At 39.0% G+C, this 23,765-nt stretch overlaps 1 protein-coding gene and 1 pseudogene across 1 annotated transcript in view; both read left to right on the plus strand.

The window, feature by feature from the left end:
* Positions 1-23,765, plus strand: part of CUNH11orf49 (chromosome unknown C11orf49 homolog) — a 188,439-nt gene that overhangs the window by 34,104 nt on the left and 130,570 nt on the right. The window contains exon 2 of the mRNA XM_032414056.1: positions 12,613-12,715. Coding sequence (XP_032269947.1) covers positions 12,613-12,715 — 103 coding nt within the window. The remainder of the gene's footprint in view (positions 1-12,612; positions 12,716-23,765) is intronic.
* Positions 6,197-6,378, plus strand: LOC116638946 (annotated as a pseudogene).

The following is a 23,765-nucleotide window of genomic DNA, read 5'->3' on the forward strand; positions in this document are numbered from 1 at the left end:
CTTGGGCAAGTATATAACCTCAGTACGGCTCAGTTTCCTCGGCTGTAAAATGGGGCTACCTTAACTACCTTAACTGGTGGTTGTGAGGATAAAATGAGACAACACAGGTTGAACACATAAGACAGTGCTTGGCGCATCGTAGGTAAACCTCTCCCTTCACAGGTTTTAGATTTTGTATATCTGGTCCTCAGTAAGTCCGTCTGCAGAGAACTACTCAGTGATGTTCACACTCAAGAAGATCATATCTTATTAAGTGGTCAGTTTAGAGGTTCTTTCCCATGCAGATTTGCCAGCGGGTGTGTAAAAAACCCACGTTGGACTGGTTGCCTGGCAGCACGTGGCCCTGAGCGGTAGTACATGGCTTGCATTGTAATGTCATCAGGGCGGGGGCCAGCTGGCTGAGCACTACCACATGAGCTAGGGACTCCATTCCTCAACAAAACAGCAGCCAGCTCTAGGGTTAGCAGAAAATGACAAACCAGGCATGGATGAGGGAGGCGCCAGCAGAGCAGCGGGATGTCCTTTGATTTGCTTCTGTTATTTGCATGTCTTTCTTGTGATGTCTGTGAAATGTTCAGAATGACAAAGTTTTTAAAAGACCTGCTGACTCCGCCTGAAAAATGTGAAAACCTCCCGTTTAGAGACCTATTATGTCCAGCTAGCCTGCATTTTCTATATCTTTTTCTTCATTTTTTATTAATGCAAACATTTGCATGAAGACAGAACCTTTGTTTCGTAGAGTTCATCTGCCCCTGCTGCTTACGGGCCCTGCCATGCGAGAGCACAACAGAACCTTTGTTACGCTTTCAGCAAAGCTGTTTATGAACGGTGGCTTACTGAGGACTGCTTCCTGTGCTGTGTGCTTCCATTTTGTCTAAAAAGAAAAAAGAAAATAGTTCTTAGGAGTGAAAAGAATTTGGACTTTCTTTTATTCAAGTCTTGGATGTTGAAATGACAAGTAGCCCCCAAATTTGTGAGGAACTGGTAATTGCATCGAATGCATTTTTTCACTTTACCTTGAACATAATGAGGCCCTTAGTAACAATGGAAGGAGCAAATGCTTTCTTATTGGAATAGAGGGAAGGAGCAGTAAAAAGGCAACAGAAAGAGGGGCTGAGAACGGGACAAAAGTGGCTTCCTGTAAGAACCCTAATATTGTAGCAGAATGTGTTTTGGTACTTAGTGTTTCCCACCTGGGAGGCACAATCCTGAAGTGGTTGAGTTGAATAAAGAATAGCACCACAGTGTATAAATAGTGATACAGTTTATGTATTCATTCAGTAAATATTTGAATGACTGGTATGTGGAAGACCTCGAATGGTCCTGAGTGTTAAAGGGGATAAAAGATAAATGAGTCATGGTAACAGTCTGTAAGGAGTCGGAAGTCTAACAAAGAAGATAACACATGTATAACAGAAATAACTCTGTATCAAGGTAGAAAGTGCCATTGGAGATATTTAAAATAGGTGTTTATGGAGTTCAGGAAAAGAAAGATTGCTTCTGGGTAGGAGAGAATCAGGGAAAGCTTCGTGAAGAAGGTGGCATTTGACTTGAGCCTGGCAGGAAAGGTAGGCTTGGACATTGCAATGTAGCCGTGAGTGAGGAGTCAAAAATTATGTTGGTTTGGTAAAATAGATCCCAAAGTATATTTTTATATGGTATTTTGGTGTTTGACACTGGTGATTTAGATGATATGGTAAGTGTTAGCATGAGTTTTCTGTGTAATCTAAATTAGGGCCAGTCTAGCCTATGCTGTTCCAGTCATTCACCCCATCACTTTTGTGCACTTTGGCCTAAGCCTCTGGAGCATCTATAAATAAATACATAGCATCTTTACTTTCATAACAAAAATAGAAACTCAAAGGGATTATTGGGCATTATTACAGCCATATGCCATAAGCAGGGTGTAAACATAGTTCTGAGTGGGGATTTGACAAGTGAGACTTCATGGTTGAAAGAGAATCCTCACCTTCATACAGAGGCAGTATCAAACAGAAGGGAGAGGATCAGGAAGTCTAAGCCTGAGAGTTTTCAGCTACTTTAAATTAGAACTCACTTCTGTATCTTTCTGCCATTAAACTAAATGAGGTCCTGTTAGTGTTATATGAATTGTTAATTTTTGTGAAATGGTTTGAATATAAAATGACAAGTAATTGATAAGGTACTGCATTAGCACCTTGTTGTATTAATACCACTAATCTGTATATTCATAGTTAATCGCATATTACCGAATATAATTGCTAATAATTTGTAAAGGCATGGTTTTCCCCAAAGGCTACAACTTTTGATGACTATATAGCACAATTAATTTTCGCCTTATAGCTTAAATTTCTTCTAAGATTTATTTATTTATTTTAGAGAGAGAGAGCACGAGCAGGAGGGGCAGAGGGAAAAGGAGAGAGAACCTCAAGCAGACTCCGTGCTGAGCTCGGAGCCTGACATGGGGCTCGATCTCACAACCCTGAGATCACAACCTGAGGTGAAACCAGGAGTCGGATGCTTAACTGACTGCGCCCCTTGCCTTGTAACTTTAATACTTCCCTACCTGACATGACATTAGGAGTGGCACTTGATTTACTCCATGTTTGTCAGTTTATAGGGTTTTATTCAACCTGTGGTGCCTTCTGGAAAATAGTTCTATGACTGTTTATGGAGTTGATTTGATAACAATGCTGCTCTATGAGTGACTATTTTTGCAAAGCTATTGTAATGACAGTTATTACTTGGCTCTTCATGTGTCCCATAGATTGTAACTGTGGGACACTTAAGTGCCACTTCGGATTTCTCTGACATTCAGGGAGTACATTTTGTTATGGTCAGCTAGCTGAGTGCTTTAAGTTTGGATCTCTGTAAAAACCTCCTTAAAAAAAATTTTTTTTTCTGTAGCTTCTGGCACTTGAAATTACAAGACTCCAACCTACTAATTCTTTTTTTTTTTAAGATTTTTGTTTATTTATTTATTTGACACAGAGAGAGAGAGAGCACACAGGCAGGCAGAGGGAGGAGCAGGCCTCCCCCCGAGCAGAGAGCCTGACACGGGGCTCGATCCCAGCACCCCGGGACCATGACCTGAGCCGAAGGCAGATGCCCAACTGACTGAGCCATCCAGGCGCCCCTCCAACCTACTAATTTTATATTATGAGATTTAGACTAGAAATACTGAAGCAATAGGATTTAAGTACTTAGCCTTCATTGATATCCCCAAAATATCAAAAATCACCAGTTTGAGGAAGAAGGGAAGAAGGAAGGATGAATGGCTGACTAGCGAATGTTTGAATGTCAAAGCACGCAGCTTTGTCCAGCTGTAAACTTGTACAAGATCCCCACTGGTGGAGGGAAGTGGGCTTCAGTTTTTCGTCCTCCACCTGGCATAAAGATCTTTAGTGACCTCTTGTTTTCTGGTTGCCACAGGTGATGTTAACATATGTGTAATGCTTTGTTTGCCCTCAGCGTGTCTTTTAGTATTTGAGTTTGACTAGCTGTGTAGCAGCAATGTGGTGGTTTGGATGCCCAAATGCATTGGATTAGTTTCGTCTGTTTTATAATTAACTATTAATGTAAAAGAGCTTTCCTTAATTTGTAACTCTGTCCTTAGAAAAGTCCACTTGACATATGTCATGTGGCATAGCTTTTTTTTTTAAGATTTTATTTATTTATTTATTTGAGAGCTAGAGAGAGCACAAGCAGGGGGAGGGGTAGTGGGAGAGGGAGAGGCAGACTCCCCCACCGAGCAGGGAGCCGGATGCAGGGCTCGATCCCAGGACCCCGGGATCATGACCTGAGCTGAAGGCAGACACTTAACCGACTGAGCCACCCAGGCACCCCATGGCATAGCTCTCTAAGGGCTGTGATATAGTGCAGTCCTGACCTAGGCCTGGATTCAAATCCTGTCTCTGCTACTCACCAGACCATTAACATTTAGGTAAATTACATATCTGAGTCTTCCTTTTTTTTCATCTGTAGCATGGAGATAAAAGAAAAGTACCCATCTCAAAAGTCTGTTGTGAGAATTAAATGAATTAATGCCCGTAAAATGGTTAGGAGGCTGTCTTGCACAGAGAGCTTAATAAATGTTAGCTGTTGTTATTATTATATTTATAGGTTTAACTACCATAAGCAAACCCTGTAATGATCAAGAGCTATTGAAGGAGGGAAGCTTCCTACATTTATATCAAGGATGTTTATCAGGATATTCATATGCAATGTGTGATTCACTTACAATTTTTTCTGGGCACCCAAAGTTAAACTTGACACACAGCTGTTTTATATTTGGAGCTAGTTAATGTTTGAAGAGGCCTGATTTGGGGTTAACACTTTTACTTTATTTTTCTCTACTCTAAGTTTTAAATTTCTTTTTATACTATGCTCACTATGTTAATTGTGAATTCATGATTTGATAAAGGACACAATTACTTAAAGATCATACTAGAAAAAAATATAAGATAATAGGTTTATACACTTGGAGTGGAGAGGGCCTGTCTGAACTATACACAAAGCACAAAAGCCACAGTAAAATACTTTTGACTGTATCAACAGTTAAGATGTCTGTACAATGAAAGATATCACAAACAAATTAACAGAAAAGCCATAAGGTAGATATATATATTTGCAAAATATATAGAATTAGAAAAAAACCTACAAATCAAGGAGAAGAAAAAAGAACCAGAGAGGAAAATGGGCAAAGGATACTAGCAGATTATTCACAGAAGAAATACAAATAAACATGAAAATATGCTTAACTTTATTTGTACTTAAGAAGACTAAAATTAAAACAACAGTGAAAAGCTATTTTATAGCTCTTAAATTGGCAAAATTACAAAGTCTTAGACCAAGGATAGTGAAAACAGATATTCTTATGGCTGGGAAGAGTAAATTGGAATAACCGTTTGTGAAGCAATTGTGTATATCTAAGTAGACATGAAGATATGGAAAAAAGGGAACCCTTGTGCACTGCTGGTGGGATTGTAAACTGGTATAGCCACTATGGAAGACAGTATGGAGGATCTTCAAAAAATTGAAAATAGAACTACCATATGATCCAGCAATTCCACTTCTGGGAATATATCCAAAGGAAATGAAAACACTAAATCTAAAAGATATCTGCACCCCAATGTTCACTGCAGTATCATTTACAATAGTCAAGACATGGAAACAACCTAAGTGTCCATCGATGGATGAATGGATAAAGAAGTTGTGGTGTGTATATATAATGGAATGTTATTCAGCCACAAAAATTGAGGAAATCCTACCATTTGTAACTACATGGATGGATCTTGAGGGCATTATGCTAAGTGAAATAAGTCAGAGAAAGATACTGTTTGATTTCACTTACATATGCCATCTAAAAACAAACAACAAACAAAAACCCAAACTCACTGAAGAAAAGATCAGACATGTGGTTGCCAGAGGCGGAGGGGGAGAGGAAATTAGAGGAAGCTGCTGGAGAGGCAGGGTGCGGATTTCCAGTTATAAGATAAATGAGTACTGGGAAGGTAACCTATAGCATAATGACTGTGGTTACCACTGCTGTATGATACATGGGAAAGTGATTAAGAGAGTAAATCCTAAGAGTTCTCATCACAAGGAGAAAAATGTTTTTTCTTCTTTCTTTTCTTTTTTATTTTATCTATATGGTGAATGTTAGCAGAACCTATTGTGATAATCATTTCACAATATATGTAAATCAAACCGTCATGCTGTATGCCTTAAACTTACATGATGATGTTTGTCAATTATTTCTTAATAAAACTGGAAAAAAACCCATGAAGATGTGTGCGTCCTATGGCATGCCAATTCCATAGAAAAACTCTTCCACATATGCACAGGGAAACATGTATAAGAATGTTCAACACAGCAAGGTTTGCTATAATGAAAATATGGAAACAGCCTATTTATCGATAGAGAAATATTTGCCATTGAGAAATACTGCAAGGGTAAGTTGGTTCCATATCGTTTTAGAAAAGATCTCCAGACATGGTTGAGTGAAAAAAGCAAGGTTGAGAAAAAAGTATATGTCATTTATTTAAAAACAAAACTAAACCAAGCTCACAAATTACGTATTTCTATATTTTTTAAAGTATGCATACCAAACTGACAACTGTTACCAATGGGAACTGGGATTGGGATTTTAACTTTTTCTGTACTGTTTGAATCTTTAAAAATAAGTACATGTGTAATTAGAAATAAACATTTTTTTAGCTTTGCTCAGTGGCAGTGTCGTAGCCAATGAGGTTTATCCGAGGCGCGATTATTGCTAATAGAAATAAACATTTTTTTACAATTTAAAGATCATGTAAATACTTTTAACCTGATTTACCAATATAAGCTTCTTTTCTAGTATTTACATGGATAGCCAGCAATTTCTAGATAATACAGTATAAAATGGGACACATTGTAGGGTTTTGGATTTTTCTTATTATGTTTTGCTTTTGTTTTTGTTTTTGAGAGGTTGTAGGTTACAGTGGAAGGACATAGGCTCTGGAGTAAAATCTAAGTTTAAATCCTAGATCAGCCATTTATTAAGATTTTAGCAGGTTCCTTAACCTCTCTGAGCTTCAAAAAAGTCTATTACTTACCTCATTGAGTTGTATAAGGATTACATGTGCTAGTTTTCCTCATTTCCCATCTCCTTTGGTCAGAGGAAATTGGCTTAGTGTGGTCTAAGATCAAAGATGGTCTTCTATGGGTGATAAAATATTTCACCAGAATATGCCATATCCCTGGATCAGGACATACGAGTAAAAATGGAGGATGTAAATAATTAATTTTAGAGGTCTATTAACTTTTTAAACCAGTAAGCTATCTATTTGTACTTCACAAGATCAAATCAAATCAATTCATGTTAGTGATTTATAAATGATCTTTTTTTTTTAGATTTTATTTATTTATTTGAGAGAGAGAGAGAGCACATGAGAAGGGGGAGGGTCAGAGGGAGAAGCAGACTCCCTGCTGAGCAGGGAGCCTGATGTGGGACTCGATCCCGGGACTCTAGGATCATGACCTGAGCCGAAGGCAGTTGCTCAACCAACTGAGCCACCCAGGCGCCCTATAAATGATCTTGAACAGTTTACATGTCAAGTTGTTTGGTTAACAGGGTTACTTTTCTTATCTCAGAGAACAGCCTTAATTTAATTCAACATTTGTGCCAGCCAGCATCTGAATTTCAAGAGGCTTCAAAGACTAAAATGTGTCTCAGAAGGAGTCTGGCAAGGGAGGAAAAAGCGAGATTCAAAGTTGAATATATGTATATATTATGCTTTTCACTTACAGTGCTGTTGCTCTTCTATGTGTCTATTAATATCACGTAGTAATTCATATGAATATTTTTCTAGTGAGACTTGTTTATTCTAGTATAGGGACTCTGTATTAAATAATAATAATAAAATGAATGGTCTAATTAATGTAGGTGGAAATTCTAGGCCCCTCCAGCAATAATTTCCAAACGGGACCCTTTATTTGATTGCAAAACAAACAAGCTAATACTTTGATGGTATTTATGCTTGGGAAGAGAGTTGAAAAGAAATAGTTCTGGACTTTCCCCATGTAAATTAGAGCCTCCTGAGTAATTAGCAGTTAATAAGTGAATGCTTCCTACAAGTTTAAAGGTTATAGCTGAAATGGGCATACGCTTATGTATATTATTGCACGTGTAAGGTTTATATAGCCCAGGAATCCTTGAAGATAATCTGTAAACATCCTTGGTTGGATGAGCAGAACTTTAAATAAGGGAGTGGGGGGCTATAGTAAGTTGGTTGCTTGGTGGTTTATTAGTGTTGAAAACCTACTGTCTTCTGAGTTTTGCAATGTCGGGGGGTGGTACATAGTAATAACTGTAGTAATAACAACAATAATAAAAATCATCGCTAATATTTATTGCATACTTAACTCTGTGCCAAGCAATATGTCAAGATTATTACATAAATTATTTAATTCTCACTACAAGCTTAGGTGGTAGGTACTATTCCCCAATTTTATAGAAAAGGGCAGAAAGATTAGGTAACTTGCTTAAAGTTACACCGTTAGTAAGTGCCAGAGCTAGAAATCAAATCCAGGTCAACCTGACTTCAGAGCCCATGTTCTTAACCATTGCAAAAAATTGCTGTGTCATTTTAATCTGTAGAATCAGTATGTAGCAATAATAATATAATCATTGATGTGTTACTTTTTGTATATACCAAATATTTTCCAAAGAAGTAGTTTATTATTAGTCATATCATTCCTAGTATCATACCCATTTTATAGCAGGAGTGACTGTGGTATACAGAGATTAAGCAATCAGCAGGAGGCCATTACACAGAACCAAGAAGTTTCTGATCCACATTGCCTTTATTTGAGAGGTTCATATAACGATCATACAGTGTTACTTATACTTCACTTAGATTTTTCAATGTAGCATGTTGAAGTTGTAAGTGCTTATCTCAGAGAGCAATGCTATCTGAGCAAGACAGGGACCTTGGGCCTTCGTGTGGATTTCAGAACAATAGAGCCTTATTGGTACATGTTAGAAAAGTTAACCCTGGGCTTGTTGTAAGAATCACGGCAAAGCAGAAGAAGAAAAGTCAATCTGACACGTTTTTTCTTTTCCAAGGAGGGCAACTAAGGTGCCCAGATATCTTTGCCCTCGGGGGTGCAGGTGTGCTGTTTTTATTCTTTAATCATTCACATAAATTAAAGCCTATTCCTTTGCATTTAAAAAATAATATAAAACGACACTCTCCATGTTTTATTGCCAGACAAGGGCTTTGAACTTCTGTCTCATTGAAGTTTGATAAACTGCAAGGATTTTCCAGGGTTGGGTGGTGCCCACAGAGAGAACATTGGACTGATAAGAGCTGCAGGTGAAGGAAACCACCAGAGAATAGTGGTTAGAGAGAGCTCCTCGAACTTGGCTTGTGGGAAATTCTCTGCAGGGAGGAACTTTTCCCTGCCTTTTCTGGCTCTTCTTAGCTGCTTCCCTTCACCCGCAAATAAAAAGGGCAGCAGGGCTTTCTGTTTTCACATTGTGAACGAGGAATCGGGGGAGGGGTGAATACTTTGTGGTAGAGTGGTTCTTTGTAAGAAACTTTGAAATTTGATGACAAATTCTGACTTCACACAAAATGCTGATTGGCATACACACCTATGCAGGTGGGGACAAGATGTGCCCGTGCGAATACACATTCACACAGACACAAATGGACCACATTTCTCAGATGATTTTACTATCAACATATGCCCCTGCCTTTGTGCTCTATGTAAAATAAAGATCATATTTACTGGAAAACTGATTACACAAAATGTTAATGATGAGGCAGTGTGGTATAGTGTTAGGAGCATGGGTTCTTGGTTTGAGTCTTGGCTTTTCCTTTCACTAGCTTGGCTGTGTGATCTTGAGCAAGCTACTTTAATTCTATAAATCTTGTTCTCCCCTTTGTAAATGGAGGTACGCAAAATATGTATGTGTCATAGGATTGTGGCAAAGACTAAAATAATGCATGTTAAGACAATGAGTACAGTATCTGGCATATTCACTAAGTTGCACAGGTGCTTCAAATTGTTATCATTATTATGTGTAATACTATTAAACTCTATAAACATCAGATTGGTAGATGAATGTTAAACATAGTCCTTTTTCTTTCTTCCTTGCTTTCTTTCTCTCCCTATGCCCCAAGCTTTTTTTGGTGCAAAGTCGCTTTCCAGAAAATTTCTCCTCTTTCCCACCCCCAGGAGGACAAAAGTACTTTGATTCTAATTGCGCTGAAAATATTTCTCTCTTAAAGGGCCTTCACATTGACATTTAGTCCCTGAAGTCAGGGAGGAGAAGCAGCAGGATTTGCAACTAAGTAGAGCTCTTTCATTTCTACCATCAAATCAAAACCAAAATCCAAAACACTCCAATCCTGTACTAGCCTTAGGTAGATCTAAGTCAAAGAAAGTCCATCTAGTCCAAGGAAGGAAACTTTTTTTTTTTAAAGATTTTTATTTATTTGAGAGAGAGAGTGAGAAAGAGCACACGAGCGAGGTAGGGAGCAGAGGGAGAGGGAGAAGTAGACTTCCTGCTGAGCAGGAAGCCCAACACAGGGCTCAATCCCAGGACCCCAGGATCATGACCTGAGTGGAAGGCAGACGCTTACCTGACTGAGCCACCCAGGTGCCCCGGAAGGAATCTTTTTGTAAGACCAGAATAAGTGGGTGGAAAAAGGGAAGGAGAATACAGAGATGACAGTGTCGCTGATTCTAATGTGAGTTTGGCCATTTTCTTCCCAATTTAATATATATTAAAGTATAAAACAATGAATGCCAGAAATTGGCATGTGTTATCTCTTCATTCTCAGCTTTGGCCATTACTTGAAGACAAGTTTTCCAGTTGGGTGAACTGTTTCTGAAGCACTAACTTTATTTTCACCTCTTTTTGGGGGGTGGGGGGCTAGAGAATGTTTGCAGTGCATTGATACTTGTTAGCTTTGGGAAGCACTCATATTGACAGAATAAGTCGCAGAATGTAAACATGTCATTCATCTGGACTTTAGGCCCATGCAAACGTGGTGAAACCTTAGGTTACCATTGTCAAATGAAAACTCTCCTGAGTACAGCTTGGGTAGATAAACTTACTTGCTTTTTAACTTTCACTAGACTGCCAGGACTTCAGGAATGGTTTTTTGAAGTACCTATTTTTTTTAGAGGTGGGGGAGGGGCAGAAGGAGAGGGAGAGAGAATCCCAAGCAGGCTCCACGCCCAGTGCAGAGCCTGACACAGGGCTCAGTCTGAGATCATGACCTGAGATCATGATCTGAGCCGAAATCAAGAGTTGGATGCTTAACCGACTGAGCCACCTCAAGGTACCTTGAAGTACCTATTTTTTATAAATTTTAGGTAATTCCTCCATATTTTCCTGAGGGATGAAACTATAAAAGAGACAAATGTCCATCTTGGTAACAACTTTGGGAATTGCTTTTTGAAGATATTCATTACTTATGAGGTTTTTTGTTCTCACTGCTCCAGAAGAAAGGTTTAGTTTTTTTTAAAATTTGTTTGTTTTTAAATTTTTGGATGGTAAATGGAAATACTGACTTGGAAGTTTCTATGTGAAGTGTGCCAGGATATCATTGTTGTGCCTAAAGATAAAATTCAGGGAAAGGGAACAAGCATTTGTTGAGCACCTGTTATAATGGTAACTCTAGCCTATGTTGTTTATTGAAGTAAACCCCCAATAGACCTTTGAGATAGGCTCTTAAGAATTTATATTATCAAGCAAACCAGGGACTGTAGTATTTTACATGCATTATCTGATTCAACTCTCATAACCCTATGATGTAGGAACTACTAATATTATTATTATGAATAGTAATAGTATTATTATCCACATTTTACAGTGAGGAAATAGGCTTAGAGGGTCATTTGCTCAAAGTCACACAGCTAGGAATTGGTAGGGCTGAGAATGGAACTGTGGTCTCTCTGAACTCCAAAGCCCAAGGTCTAAATCAGTGATTCTTAAACTTCCAGGTACATAAGAAGCATGAAGCGTACTTGTTAAAAATTACCGGGCTCCATGAAAAGTACAGCATAGGGAATATAGTCAATAATATTGCAGTAACATTGTATGGTGACAAATGGTGACTACACTTACTGTGGGGAGCATTGAGTAATACGTAGAATTGTCAAAGCACTGTGTTGTACATCTGAAACGGGGCATACAATGTTATATTTAAAAGTTTCTAAAAAAAAACCTTTTTTTTTTTTTTTAGAATTATTGGGCTCTAGGTAGAAATTTAAGGTCACTAAGTCTGAGATGGTGTCAGATTACAAATCTGTATTTTAACAGGTAACTCTGGTGATTCAGATCAAGAAGTTGATTGACCATATTTTGAGAAAGAGCTAAATTATGTTTCTTTCCACACGTGATAAAGAAGAAAACAGGTGTAGATTAAATAACTATCCAGGATTAAGCTACCAAAGACAGAGCCATGATTCAAACCAAGGTCTGTCTAATTCTAATACACCCTTTATTACAAGCCCATGATTAATTCACACATTTTCCCATCACAACAAATGCAGAAAATGTGATTTCTGGTAAATCGAACCACACAGATTTCATGGTCCTAAGGCTAATAATTTATAGCACCATTACTGACATTTTCATTAAATTTCCTTAAACTTTTCCACGACTTTTTTTGTTGTTAAGGAATTGAGTTTTCTTTGCAAGCAGATCATCCACACTTCAGGCATGGCATCACTACTCCCTGGGTTAAGTTTCTGAGACATGCAGAAGTGGAAGAGGGTGGAAGGAGATAGAAAGAAAAGAACTCCCAGGTGTAGCTAAATGGTGCTAAATGTAGCTAAATGGTGCTAAAGCTCCTCACCCTCATTAACGTCACCCTCATCACTGAAATGAAGAGTGAAGGGTTGATATTAATAATAATAGCCAATCACATGGCAATAGGTCATGTTCTACATTGTCTCCCATTCTGCCCTTTGAGACCATAGCTCAGTTAGGGCCAGCAAGTTTGCGTTGCCTATTCTAGTCCACTTCCTAGGGCAGAACCAACATCTTGGTTGACTTTCATGGCTTCCTACTGGGACTGGGAAGACTAATTTTCTTTGTCTCTTTCTCTTTCTGTCTTGATTTTTTTTTAGCCCAGCGACATGTCCTCACGTACATGGAGGATGCAGTGTGCCAGCTGCTAGAGAATAAGGAAGATATTAGCCAGTACGGCGTGGCCAGGTTCTTCACCGAATAGTAAGTACCTGTTTGGCCAATAGGGTGAGCCCAGAGGAGGCACTTGGAAGCAGGCAAGGTATATGAAGAATAGAGCAGGGTATTGCTGATGTTGTAGTGGAAGTGAATGCTGAGTTTTGGTAAGTTGCTTGAGGGTTGGCCAGACATGTTTTGGAACATGCTTTTGGTGCAGCTAGTTTTGTCCAGTGATAAGTCTTTTTTTTTTTTAATTTTTTTTTTTTTAGATTTTATTTATTTATTTGACAGAGAGAGATAGAGTGAGAGAAGGAACACAAGCAGGGGGAGTGGGAGAGGGAGAAGCAGGCTTCCCGCGGAGCAGGGAGCCTGATGCGGGGCTCGATCCCAGGACCCTGGGATCATGACCTGAGCTGAAGGCAGGTGCTTAACGACTGAGCCACCCAGGCGCCCTGTCCAGTGATAAGTCTTATGAGTGGTCATGACTATAGTAGCTCAAGAACTAATTGTTTCGTCTGTTAGATCTGTTTCTTTAGGTCCCTCTTATAATTTTAACTTTCTCCATTATTCAGAATACTTACTGTGATTGCCTGTTGTCCGTGTTCCTTTGGCCTGTGTTTTTCATGGCTGGCTTTTCTTGTGGAAATGAGTAGGATGATTTGCTTCTGCAGTTTTCTTTCTACATCTAAAGGATGCTGTGTCAATCAGCTAAGGATTTTAGAGTATTTGTAGAGGCAGAATAGCTTTCATATTGTGTTTCTTTGTAAAGCATGCTTGGAGTGTATAAAAGTCAAAATGATTACTACTTTTTTAATGTCACAGAACTGTTCTTAGGCTGAAAGAGAATCCGTTTTGAACTCCTTGGTCTTCATGAAAGGGTGTGTTAAAGAAATACACAATGTTATTTTTATTTCCAAAATGCCATCACATATTTGTATAATCATTTGGATTCTCCTTCCTTTTTCTTAGGGTTTATTGGGAACATTTTAAGGAAGAATAGCCTCTACCAGGCTTGTTTTTTTTTTTTTTTTAAGATTTTATTTATTTATTTGGGAGAGAGAGACAGAGAATGAGAGAGTGAGCGAGCACAAGCGGGGTTGGGGGGAGGGGAACAGACTCCCCCCTGAGCAATGAGCCCCGACATGGGGCTCAATCCCAGGACCCTGGGATCCTGACGTGAGCTGAAAGCAGAAGCTTAACTGACTGAGTCACCCAGGCACCCTAACAGGCTTCTATCTAAGGGGAATCATGAGCTCAAGTCTATCCTCCTTGAAAACATATTTATTCCTTTCTATGCTCCACCGCTTCCTTAAAGATCAGACAGCTGTTCTAATGGCCTAAACTTGGGTTGCTGTTAGGGGGATTCTTGACTCTCCCTAACTTCTTTTGCCAAGCTATGGATCTTGCAAATGCAGTCTAGATTTCTTATGGATTGGAATTTCAAGTCCCTGGGAAAAACAGGCTCTCTAGGAGCAGAGCCTGTTCCTTTTCCCAGTCGTCTAAAGGAGGATCAGGGAAGGAATCTTGTTCTCATGGTGTGGGCTGAAGCAAATGAGGTGGGCAGGGAATAAAGACTGAGATTGAATAGCCTTGCTTGCTCTTACAGAACTGACAAGCCTAGGGGTCAAGTTTCTAGGCCATTTAATCTGTACCAGCACTCTTGAGGCTCCTTGCCAAGTGAAATATGATTCTTCTGGGGGCAATGCTTCTTCCTGGTTTTTTTCGTTTTACTCTACCTCCCCCACCCTCCAAATCCTTTATAAGTCTGTCCTATCACACTGGCTCCTTGAGGACAGGCTCTTCATCTTTGTGTTCTTAGTGCCTGGCATGATATTTAGCACATAATAGATGTTAGGTGAATGTTTGTTGAATATACAGCTGTATCTATATTTTAAGTTATTGCACACTATTTACTCTTATTCTTGTTCTTGTTAGTAAAAAGGACTTTCTCTTGCCTTCTCTCTCTTTTTTATTGATTCTTTTTGAGTAAGCTCTATATTCTGCCATATAAGAAGCTGTATGCCATGTATGTAGTACTCCAAAAGTGAGCCCAGCTGGTCTAAATAACTGATACTGACCTCTATAGAGCCGATAGTAAATCTTATAACTGTTTCAAAATGCTACTGAATGCTATCAACTGTAACTTTTATCCACCAATACACTGTTGAAAAAAATCTTAAGATTTTCCATAGTGCTGATAGAAATCTAGTTGCCAAGTGAGCTGTTTCTTGTTCTCAGGAAACTAAAAATTACATAATGTTTATGAGTGGCACATACCTGACACTTTTCAGAAAGCATATTGGCCCAGGGCAAGTTATTTTGAGAAATGAACTAGCATCAAAGCTCCAAAATCTTCAAACAAACAAACAAAAAAGACTTGACAGGTATGGACGTATGATGAAATTGAAAGTAGTATTTGGTAGACAAGGAGACCTGAGTGGTAGAAGCTCCTGATTTTCTTTGATTATGAATTTTATTTATCTAGTGAAAATCCTTCCTTATCAGGCTTCAGTTTTGTATTGATTCATAGCAGCATAATGACACTGCCCTAGGAAGAAGAGTTCCTTATTCTTTTTTTTTTTTTTTTTTTTAAAAAGATTTTTCATTTATTTATTTGACAGAGAGACACAGCGAAAGAGGGAACACAAGCAGGGGGAGTGGGAGAGGGAGAAGCAGGTTCCCTGCCGAGCAGGGAGCCCGATGCGGGGCTCGATCCCAGGACCCTGAGATCATGACCCGAGCCGAAGGCAGACGCTTAACGACTGAGCCACCCAGGCGCCCCAAAGAGTTCCTTATTCTTAAAAGTCCTCACTCTATAATCTTGGGCAATTTTTGAAATTGTTTTTGGAAGGAAGGCTTTCCTGCTGATTTTCTTCTCTGGGTCTGCTTGTCCCCTCACCTGTGCTGTCACTCCTTGGTTGTTGGTGTTTTCCAGCAAATCCATGATTGTTCCAATAAATCTGGGTAAGCTGCAAAACATGAGTAGCTAAGCTGTACTGTGTGTGTATGTCTGCAAGACTGTGAGCTCTTTAGATCATATTCCTCTGGACACTCTTGAAAGAAAGATACTAAATCCCAGAGGATTTTCTTTTATGTTGTATGCAACCTCTACCTCTGAATGTTGTCTTTCAACCAGTGGAAGGTAAAAGGAATTAATATTTAGAGGTGCCACTCTAAGAATAGACCAAGTGTCAGCATGGGGTCAGGACCTCTGAAGAAGTATATCCAAGAAAATGAGGCTAGAGTAGTTATAACTTAGAAACCACAGCAGAGTGTGACCAGGTTCTTGTGGTAAAGATCAAATGAGAAATGTGGTTTTTTAAGACATTGGAAAATAATGATGAGAGAAAAACAGGCGGAAATCTGAGAATTCCTATCAGGATTGGGAACCATTCTTCACAGGCTAAATTGATAGTTACAACACTGTGGCATCAGGGAGCTTGACCTCCACATACTAATATAGAAATGAATGATACTCTGTGGTCTTGGTTGGTGGGCCCAGGAGGGCTCTTTCTTATGATCAAGTGTCTTGTTTTTGTTTTTTTTTAAATGATGGTTTTGTTTTGTTTTAAAGATTTTATTTATTTATTTGACAGAGAGAGACACAGCGAGAGAGGGAACACAAGCAGGGGGAGTGGGAGAGGGAGAAGCAGGCTTCCCGCTGAGCAGGGAGCCCGATGCAGAGCTCGATCCCAGGACACTGGGATCGTGACCTAAGCCGAAGGCAGCCGCTTAACCGACTGAGCCACCCAGGCGCCCCTAAATGATGGTTTTAACTTCTTGGGGATACTTTCGTGATGTCTGTTTTGGTTGCAAATACACAGATACCTTCATTGATAGAGGTTTATTTCAAGGATATGTGAGAATATAAGACAGCATTCACTCATGAATTCATTCAGCAATTATTTTTGAGCGCTTACTATGTGCCTATGTGTAATAGGTAGTGGAGATAGAGTAGTGAACAAGACAAATAAAGTAATTATTCTCATGGATGTAAAGGTTTAGTGCAGGAGATAGTCAATAAACAAGTAAACTGATGATGACGACAATAGCTAATAGTTCATAAATACTTGTTGTGTGCTAGGCACTGTTCTAAGCATATAACATGTATTCTCTCATTTAATTCTCACAATACTGGGGCACCTGGGTGGTGCAGTCGGTTAAGTGTCTGACTCTTGATTTCGGCTCAGGTCATTATCTCAGGGTGGTGAGATCAAGTCCCATGTCGAGCTCTGCACTGGGCATGGAGCCTTCTTGAGATTCTCTCTCTCCCTCTCCCTCTGCCACCACCCCCCTTATGTGCACATGCTCTTTTTCTCTCTAAAAAAATAAATAAGTAAAAAAATAAAAATCTTTAATTCTCACAATACCATGAGGTGGGGTTTTAATATTCTCTTCATTTTATGCATTAGGAAGTTCAGGCACACAAAAAGAATATTACCAAGGTTACACAGCTGATGACCATAACAAGATAAATAACAAGGAAATAACTAGGGTAACGTGATACACAGAATAGTCAGGAAGGCCTCTTGGAGATGGATGGCATTTGAGGGCTTATTCCATGGGATGATTAACTCATCCCTTCAAAGAGCCAATAAGTTATCTCTGTTCAGGTGACTCACCTTTTTGTCCACCTTTGTTACCTAAGCTTTCTGTGTCCAAAAAAGATGATATGATTGATTTTATTTGCTGCTACCCAGAATGGAATAACCTTAACAGGCAGTGATCAGGGAAAGCCAGCTTACAAGTAACTGGTTTCCCTATGCATTGCTCATATATAATAAGTGAAAACAATAAAATAATTAGACATAAAAATTACCTGCATTATATATAATATTAATATGAAGATTGAAATCTTAGTTTTTAGAAAAAGAGCATTATTGTATCTTGATATATATTAATCATCAGAATTCAGTTGGGAATTTACATACCTTTTTTAATATACTCTTATAGTAAAAGATACCAGCATCAAATCCTTTTTTTTTTTTTAATTGTCTTGATTAGAATATATCCATAAAATGTGAACTTCATTAATTCACTCCTGGAGATGAAAAGGAAGTTCCAATGGTGCATATTCCTAAATCACTTAAAGTATAACTCTAAAGAAAAACAAACCATCATTATAAAATATGTACTATTTCTTCTGTTTTTATTTTTATTTTTTATTTTTATTTTTATTTTTTTTAAAGATTTTATTTATTTATTTGACAGAGACAGAGACAGTGAGAGCAGGAACACAAGCAGGGGGAGTGGGAGAGGGAGAAGCAGGCTTCCCCTCGAGGAGGGAGCCCGATGTGGGACTCGATCCCAGGACCCTGGGATCATGACCTGAGCCGAAGGCAGACGCTTAACGACTGAGCCACCCAGGCACCCTATTTCTTCTGTTTTTAAACAGGTGCTCTAAACCCTGTGAAAGATGACCTACTTCTCTCCTAAGTAATCTAGAACAATCAGGGTGTAAACTTTCAGTTCTAAAGTTGGCAGATTTTTTTAGGATTATCCATCATCCAGCATTTAAGTAATGTTGTTTTGGGTTCTTCTCGTGCCCATGGCAACAGAGGAGCAGTTTTGGAGCAACAAGAAACACATCAGAACAAACCAGGAGTTCACTGATTTCCAGGCTCATAGCTCTGAATGAGGGATCGACTTGAGACTTCTCTGGGCCATCTCTGCTCCGTGTTTTCCCTACTTATTGTTGTTAAATCGAGCCAAAATGTGCTATGGCGAAGTAATGGTGACTAATCCTATTATAGACTTCTTTAAAAGGGTAATGCTTCTCCCCGCCCCGCCCCCCATCTTTTTTCCGTAGTTCAGTTCTTAGCTGGAGTTGACACATTATAACAGAAAATTACCCATTTCTCATTGTCAGCATCTGGATTCTCACAGACTCAGATAATTGCCAGGAATAGATTTTGCCTTCAACTAGAGCAACCCTGTCCTCACTGTTATTGGCCCAGGCACTTCTGTCATTTGTAAAAATCTATAGAGAATTCTGGTTCTTTTCTATGTCACTAGGAGTATCCAGAGCAAAAGTGCTGCAGGGAGACATAGTGGTGATTGAGAGTCACCAAAAATCTATTTGGAAACTTAAAAAATCCAGGTTTATCAAGGGTAGAAGTTGCTTACTTGCTTAGAATCCATCTCTCTTCTTCAGTACCTTCATGTTTTGATTACAGGAAACCATCCAGCAGCACCTGACCTGGTAACTGAGGAAGCCATTTCACAGCCCACTGGTCCCCTGACTCATTTAGAAGTCAGAGTCAAAGGTTGTGGAAGTAATAATTGGGCCCAGATTCTCCCTGTCAGGAGGGTCCTCACTCCCCTCCCCTCCCTTCTACAAGTTAAGAGAAATTTAGCTGTTGTGAAACTGTTCAATAAGAGGAAATGAAGGAACTCCATCCTTGGCTGAAGTATTCTCAAGAACCAGTGATATTATTTCTGTTTTCATGGGAGCAGCTTTTACAGCTAGCTAGTATAAAATTTAGGTGTAATTTTCTACACGGAAATATTTCCCTTTAGAGAAATTACTTAATTTATGTTACTCGATAAATAATATAAAGAATCTTTATTTGGTCCCATCCAAGCACTGATACTTCTTCTCATTCTCCCGCTCTGATAATTCTCTGAGTACCCCTCTGGCAATCAGGTAGACACACACAAATCTGAATTTACAGATCAGTAGTGCTATTAGTAATGTGAATTAGCTCAGCAGAAGTTAAGAAACTTTCCTTCATCAACAACAGAACAGTTTAAATTTATCAGTGTTTTTAATTTCTTCCATAATTTGCTCAGAACTCTAGAAGATCTGTGGTGCTGGCAGCACAGGCCTGGCACAAGAGCAGGAAAGAATGACACATTCTGGCACCTTTAACCAGAAGGTCTTTAATGAACTGGGATGGGGGTGGAGGGGAGAGAGGGGAAGGAGGAGGGACAGTTAGGATTTTGGCAGCCACACAAAGATTCTTCTTCCCTGAGAAAAGTGAAATGAAAGTCAAATGAAGCTTCTCTCTGTTATTATGATTTGCTAAGATGTTTGTCTGTCTCTTAGCTTCCAGCCCCATGGCAGGTGCATCTTTCCAGTCAATGACTTCCCCACAAAACAAATTGTTTCTCAGGATCCCTCAAGAGGGGTCATGTCCAACCAATTTCCTGTCTGAGGCCATAACTGTGATTCCTTTCTTCAACTATCAGATGCAATTCTGACCAGCACAGTGGAAACTATCTTACTAGAAAATGTCATGAGCATGTAAATTTATTTTAGGACACGTTGGCCCAGGGTTGCTGAGTTCTGGGGCTGCAACAGTCAGTAATGCTATTTCCGGGTGGCCATAGAAGCAGCCTTGAATTCATCCCTTTGTCATTAAATAACATCAACAACAAATGTCTTTGTTAATGTCCTTGTGTTATATTTTCCAGGTCAAGATCATTGCTAGGGGTGATAATACCTATCTCACAGGGTTGTTGTACAGGTGAGGTAAATGATGTATAAAATGGCTGGCTATGTAGAATTCATTCTCATTCCCCTTTAGCTCCAGTTCTCTGGGATTTTCGCTTCTCTCCTACTTTGTGGATCTCCTGGAAAGTGATAGTCTTACTCTTCTTTCTCTTTATATGGTATTAGAGTTGAAGATTTTGAGGACTTTTTAGTCTCTCTTGTTTTCTGTAACACTTTTTGCTTACCCTGCATTTTATGTGCTTTTTTGGAGATGAAAGACATTTGATGATTTCCTGCAGGACTATTAGCCATTTAGCGTTAGCCACTTGACTCATCATTTAGTTCATTCAGAGAATAGCCTAAGAAAGCTTTTTTGTCTTTCCTTTTCCCACAGATAAGCCATTTCCTCACTTCCTGGCTATACCCTCTTTTCTCTGGCTGCCAAGATTAAAAAATTCAAGGTGTAATGGGAGACCTGAGCTAGTCAAGTCTATCCAACTTGTATTGTTCCTCCTCTTAGCTCTAGCGGTGCAGCGATGTGCTCAGGGTAATGAAAAGCAGACATTCTCTGCTGAGGTCATTGCTCCTCACCCTGGCAGCCTGCTGCAGGAAGCTGTTTATCTGTGCTTGCTGAGCCAAGCTCCAGCCTCCCAACAGTTGGAATGTACTGAGAAACCACAGAGCCCGAAGAGACCATGTTACACAGGCAGTTCCAGGCAGGGAGAGTATATTTACATCACACAAGCTGCAGTTTACATGTGTGGGGATAACTGTTCATCTGTACACTCTCAAACTTCACCATCTATGCAATATATATGCCCTCTCAAGGGGGGTTAGCCAAGAGAATTGTACCGCTATGTCCAAAATGCCCTGAACACCTACTAACTTGACATAACGGAAAAGAAGTATTATAGAAAATATGATGTAAAAACCACCTTTTGGGGCACCTGGGTGGCTCAGTCACTTAAGCATCAGACTCCTGATTTCAGCTCAGGTCATGATTTCAGGGTCCTGGGATCGAGCCCTGCATTGGGCTCCATGCTCAGTGTGGAGTCTGCTTGGGATTCTCTCCCTCTCCCCCCTCCTCTCTCTCTCTCTCTCTCTCTCTCTCTAAATGTCTTTAATCTCCAAAAAAGTACATAAAATGCAGGGTAAGCAAAAAGTGTTACAGAAAACAAGAGGGATTAAAAAGTCCTCAAAATCTTCAACTCTAATACCATATAAAGAGAAAGAAGAGTAAGACTATCACTTTCCAGGAGATCCACAAAGGAGTAGAGAAGCGAAAATCCCAGAGAACTGGAGCTAAAGGGGAATGAGAATGAATTCTACATAGCCAGCCGTTTTATACATCATTTTACCTCTCTCTCCCTCTTCCCCCTTCCCCCTTCTTTCGAATAAATAAATAAATAAAATCTTAAAAAAAAAAACCCTTACCTTTTTAAGGTAGCTTTTTTCTGAGTCAAATTTGATGTTTAGAATCTTAAACCATACAAGCCTGCTCTCTAAAGCATCCCAAAATATTGTTCTTTGCATGGTTTCTCCAACTACATATTTTTCTTATCTCTTTACCAAAATATCAAGTATCGTTACAGAGTTTCAAATGTGGCTGTAAGATATGGTCATCTTGCCTATAAGGGGATGTAATTTGGTTGAGGAGATAATGCTTTTTGATTAACAGAATAATTGTTAATTGTTAATAATTCAAGACCTTATATAATGGCATTAAGTTGTGCTCTGAGATCTGAGAATAAGGAGAAATAATGGGTACTAGAGAAGTTAAATAAGGCAACATAGAGGAGTGTGTCTTGACTTATGTGACGGTTAATTTTATGTGTGATCTTGACCAGGTGAGGGTTTTCCCAGATAGCTGGTAAAACATTACTTCTGAGTATGTCTGTGAGGGTGCTTTCAGAAGAGATTAGTATTTGAACTGGTAGACTTTAAAGAAGATCCACCCTCACTAATGTGGGTAGGCATCATCCAATTCCTTGAGGACCTGACTAGAACCAAAAGGTAGAAGAAGAGTGAATGTGGCTTTTTTGGGTTTTTTTGTTTGTTTGTTTTTGTTTTTTGGCTTTAGCTGGGACATCCGTTATCTCCCACCCTCAGACATCAGTGCCTTTGAATTTGGGCTAGAACTTACATCATTGGCCCTCTGATTCTTGGGCCTTTGGACTAAGACTGGGACTTACACCACTGACTGCCCTGGCTCTTGGGCTTACAGACTTGGATTGAATTACACTACCAACTCTTCTGGTTCTCCAGATTGCAAATGGCAGATCATTGGATTTCTTGGCCTCCATAATCACATGAGCCAATTCCATAATCACATAAGCTAAATCTCTTCTTGTATATATAGTTTACCTTGAACAACACATGGTTAGGGACATTTATCCCCAACACAGTCAAAAATCCATGTATAGCTCTTGACTCCTCCAAAAACTTAACTGCTAATAGTCTACTGTTGACCAGAAGCTTAAACAGTTGATAACATAAACAGTTGATTAACATGTATTTTGTATGTTATATTATTATATTCTTAAAATAAAGTAAGCCTGAGAAAAGAAAATGTTTTAAGAAAATCATAAAGAAGAGAACATAACATTTATAGGAATGTACTGTAAAAAATCTGTGTATAAGTGGACTTGTGCAGTTCATACCTCTGTTGTTCAAGCGTCAACTGTATGTACATTTTTACCACTGGTTCTCTTTTTCTGGAGAACACTGACTAATGCAACCTGGAAAGGTGAATAGAATTTGAATAAGCAAATGAGAAATAAATATTTTTATGTGACACGAAAGTACTGTAGCATAGTGGTTAACAACACAGACTTTGGAGGCATTGTTTGTGAAGGCTGCCACTTACTATATATGATCTTAGGCAGGTGGCTTAGCCTCATCTATAAAATAGGGAGACTCACATATAAAATGTAAAATTCCATGTTACATGATTGTTGGAAGGATAATGAATGTAAAGTGCTTGATAGTCTACCTAAGATATACTAAGTATTGAATAAGTGATAGCTACTACTACTGTTGTTTGTGCATTCGACAAATATTTACTAAATGCCTTTGTGTTAGTCAGTGTTCTGGACACTACGGGATATACATCAGTGACAAAATGGACAAGAAATCCCAACTTTTGTGGAGCTTCCTTTCTGACATTAGCTTTCATTCTGAAACTGTATTTTACCTTTTTTTTTCTCTTGTAATAATTTTAGACTTACAGAAAAGGTGTAAAAATAGCATAGGGGTGCCTGGGTGGCTCAGTTGGTTAAGCGTCTGACTCTTGATCTCAGCTCAGGTCTTGATTTTGCGGTTGTGAGTTGGAGCCCAGTGCTGGGTGTGGAGCCTACTTAAACAACAACAACAACAACAACAAAAACATATAGTCTCTATATGTCTTTCACCCAACTTCCACTAATGTTAGCATCTTCTATAACGATAGTATAATTATGAAAATCAGTTAATTGAAAACTATTAACTACCTATAGACATTATTGGAATTTTCACCTTCATTTTTGAAGGGTAGTTTTTTCGGGCATAAGTTCTAGGTTGGCAGTTACTGTCTTTTAGTGCTTTGAAGACACTATTCCATTTTCTTCTGGTTTCTACGGTTTCTGTTGAGAAGTCAGCTATCAGTCATTCTTACACCTTTGA

This window comes from Phoca vitulina, unplaced genomic scaffold (genome assembly GCF_004348235.1).
Source record: "Phoca vitulina isolate PV1807 unplaced genomic scaffold, GSC_HSeal_1.0 scaffold16, whole genome shotgun sequence".
Classification (NCBI taxonomy): Eukaryota; Metazoa; Chordata; class Mammalia; order Carnivora; family Phocidae; genus Phoca; species Phoca vitulina.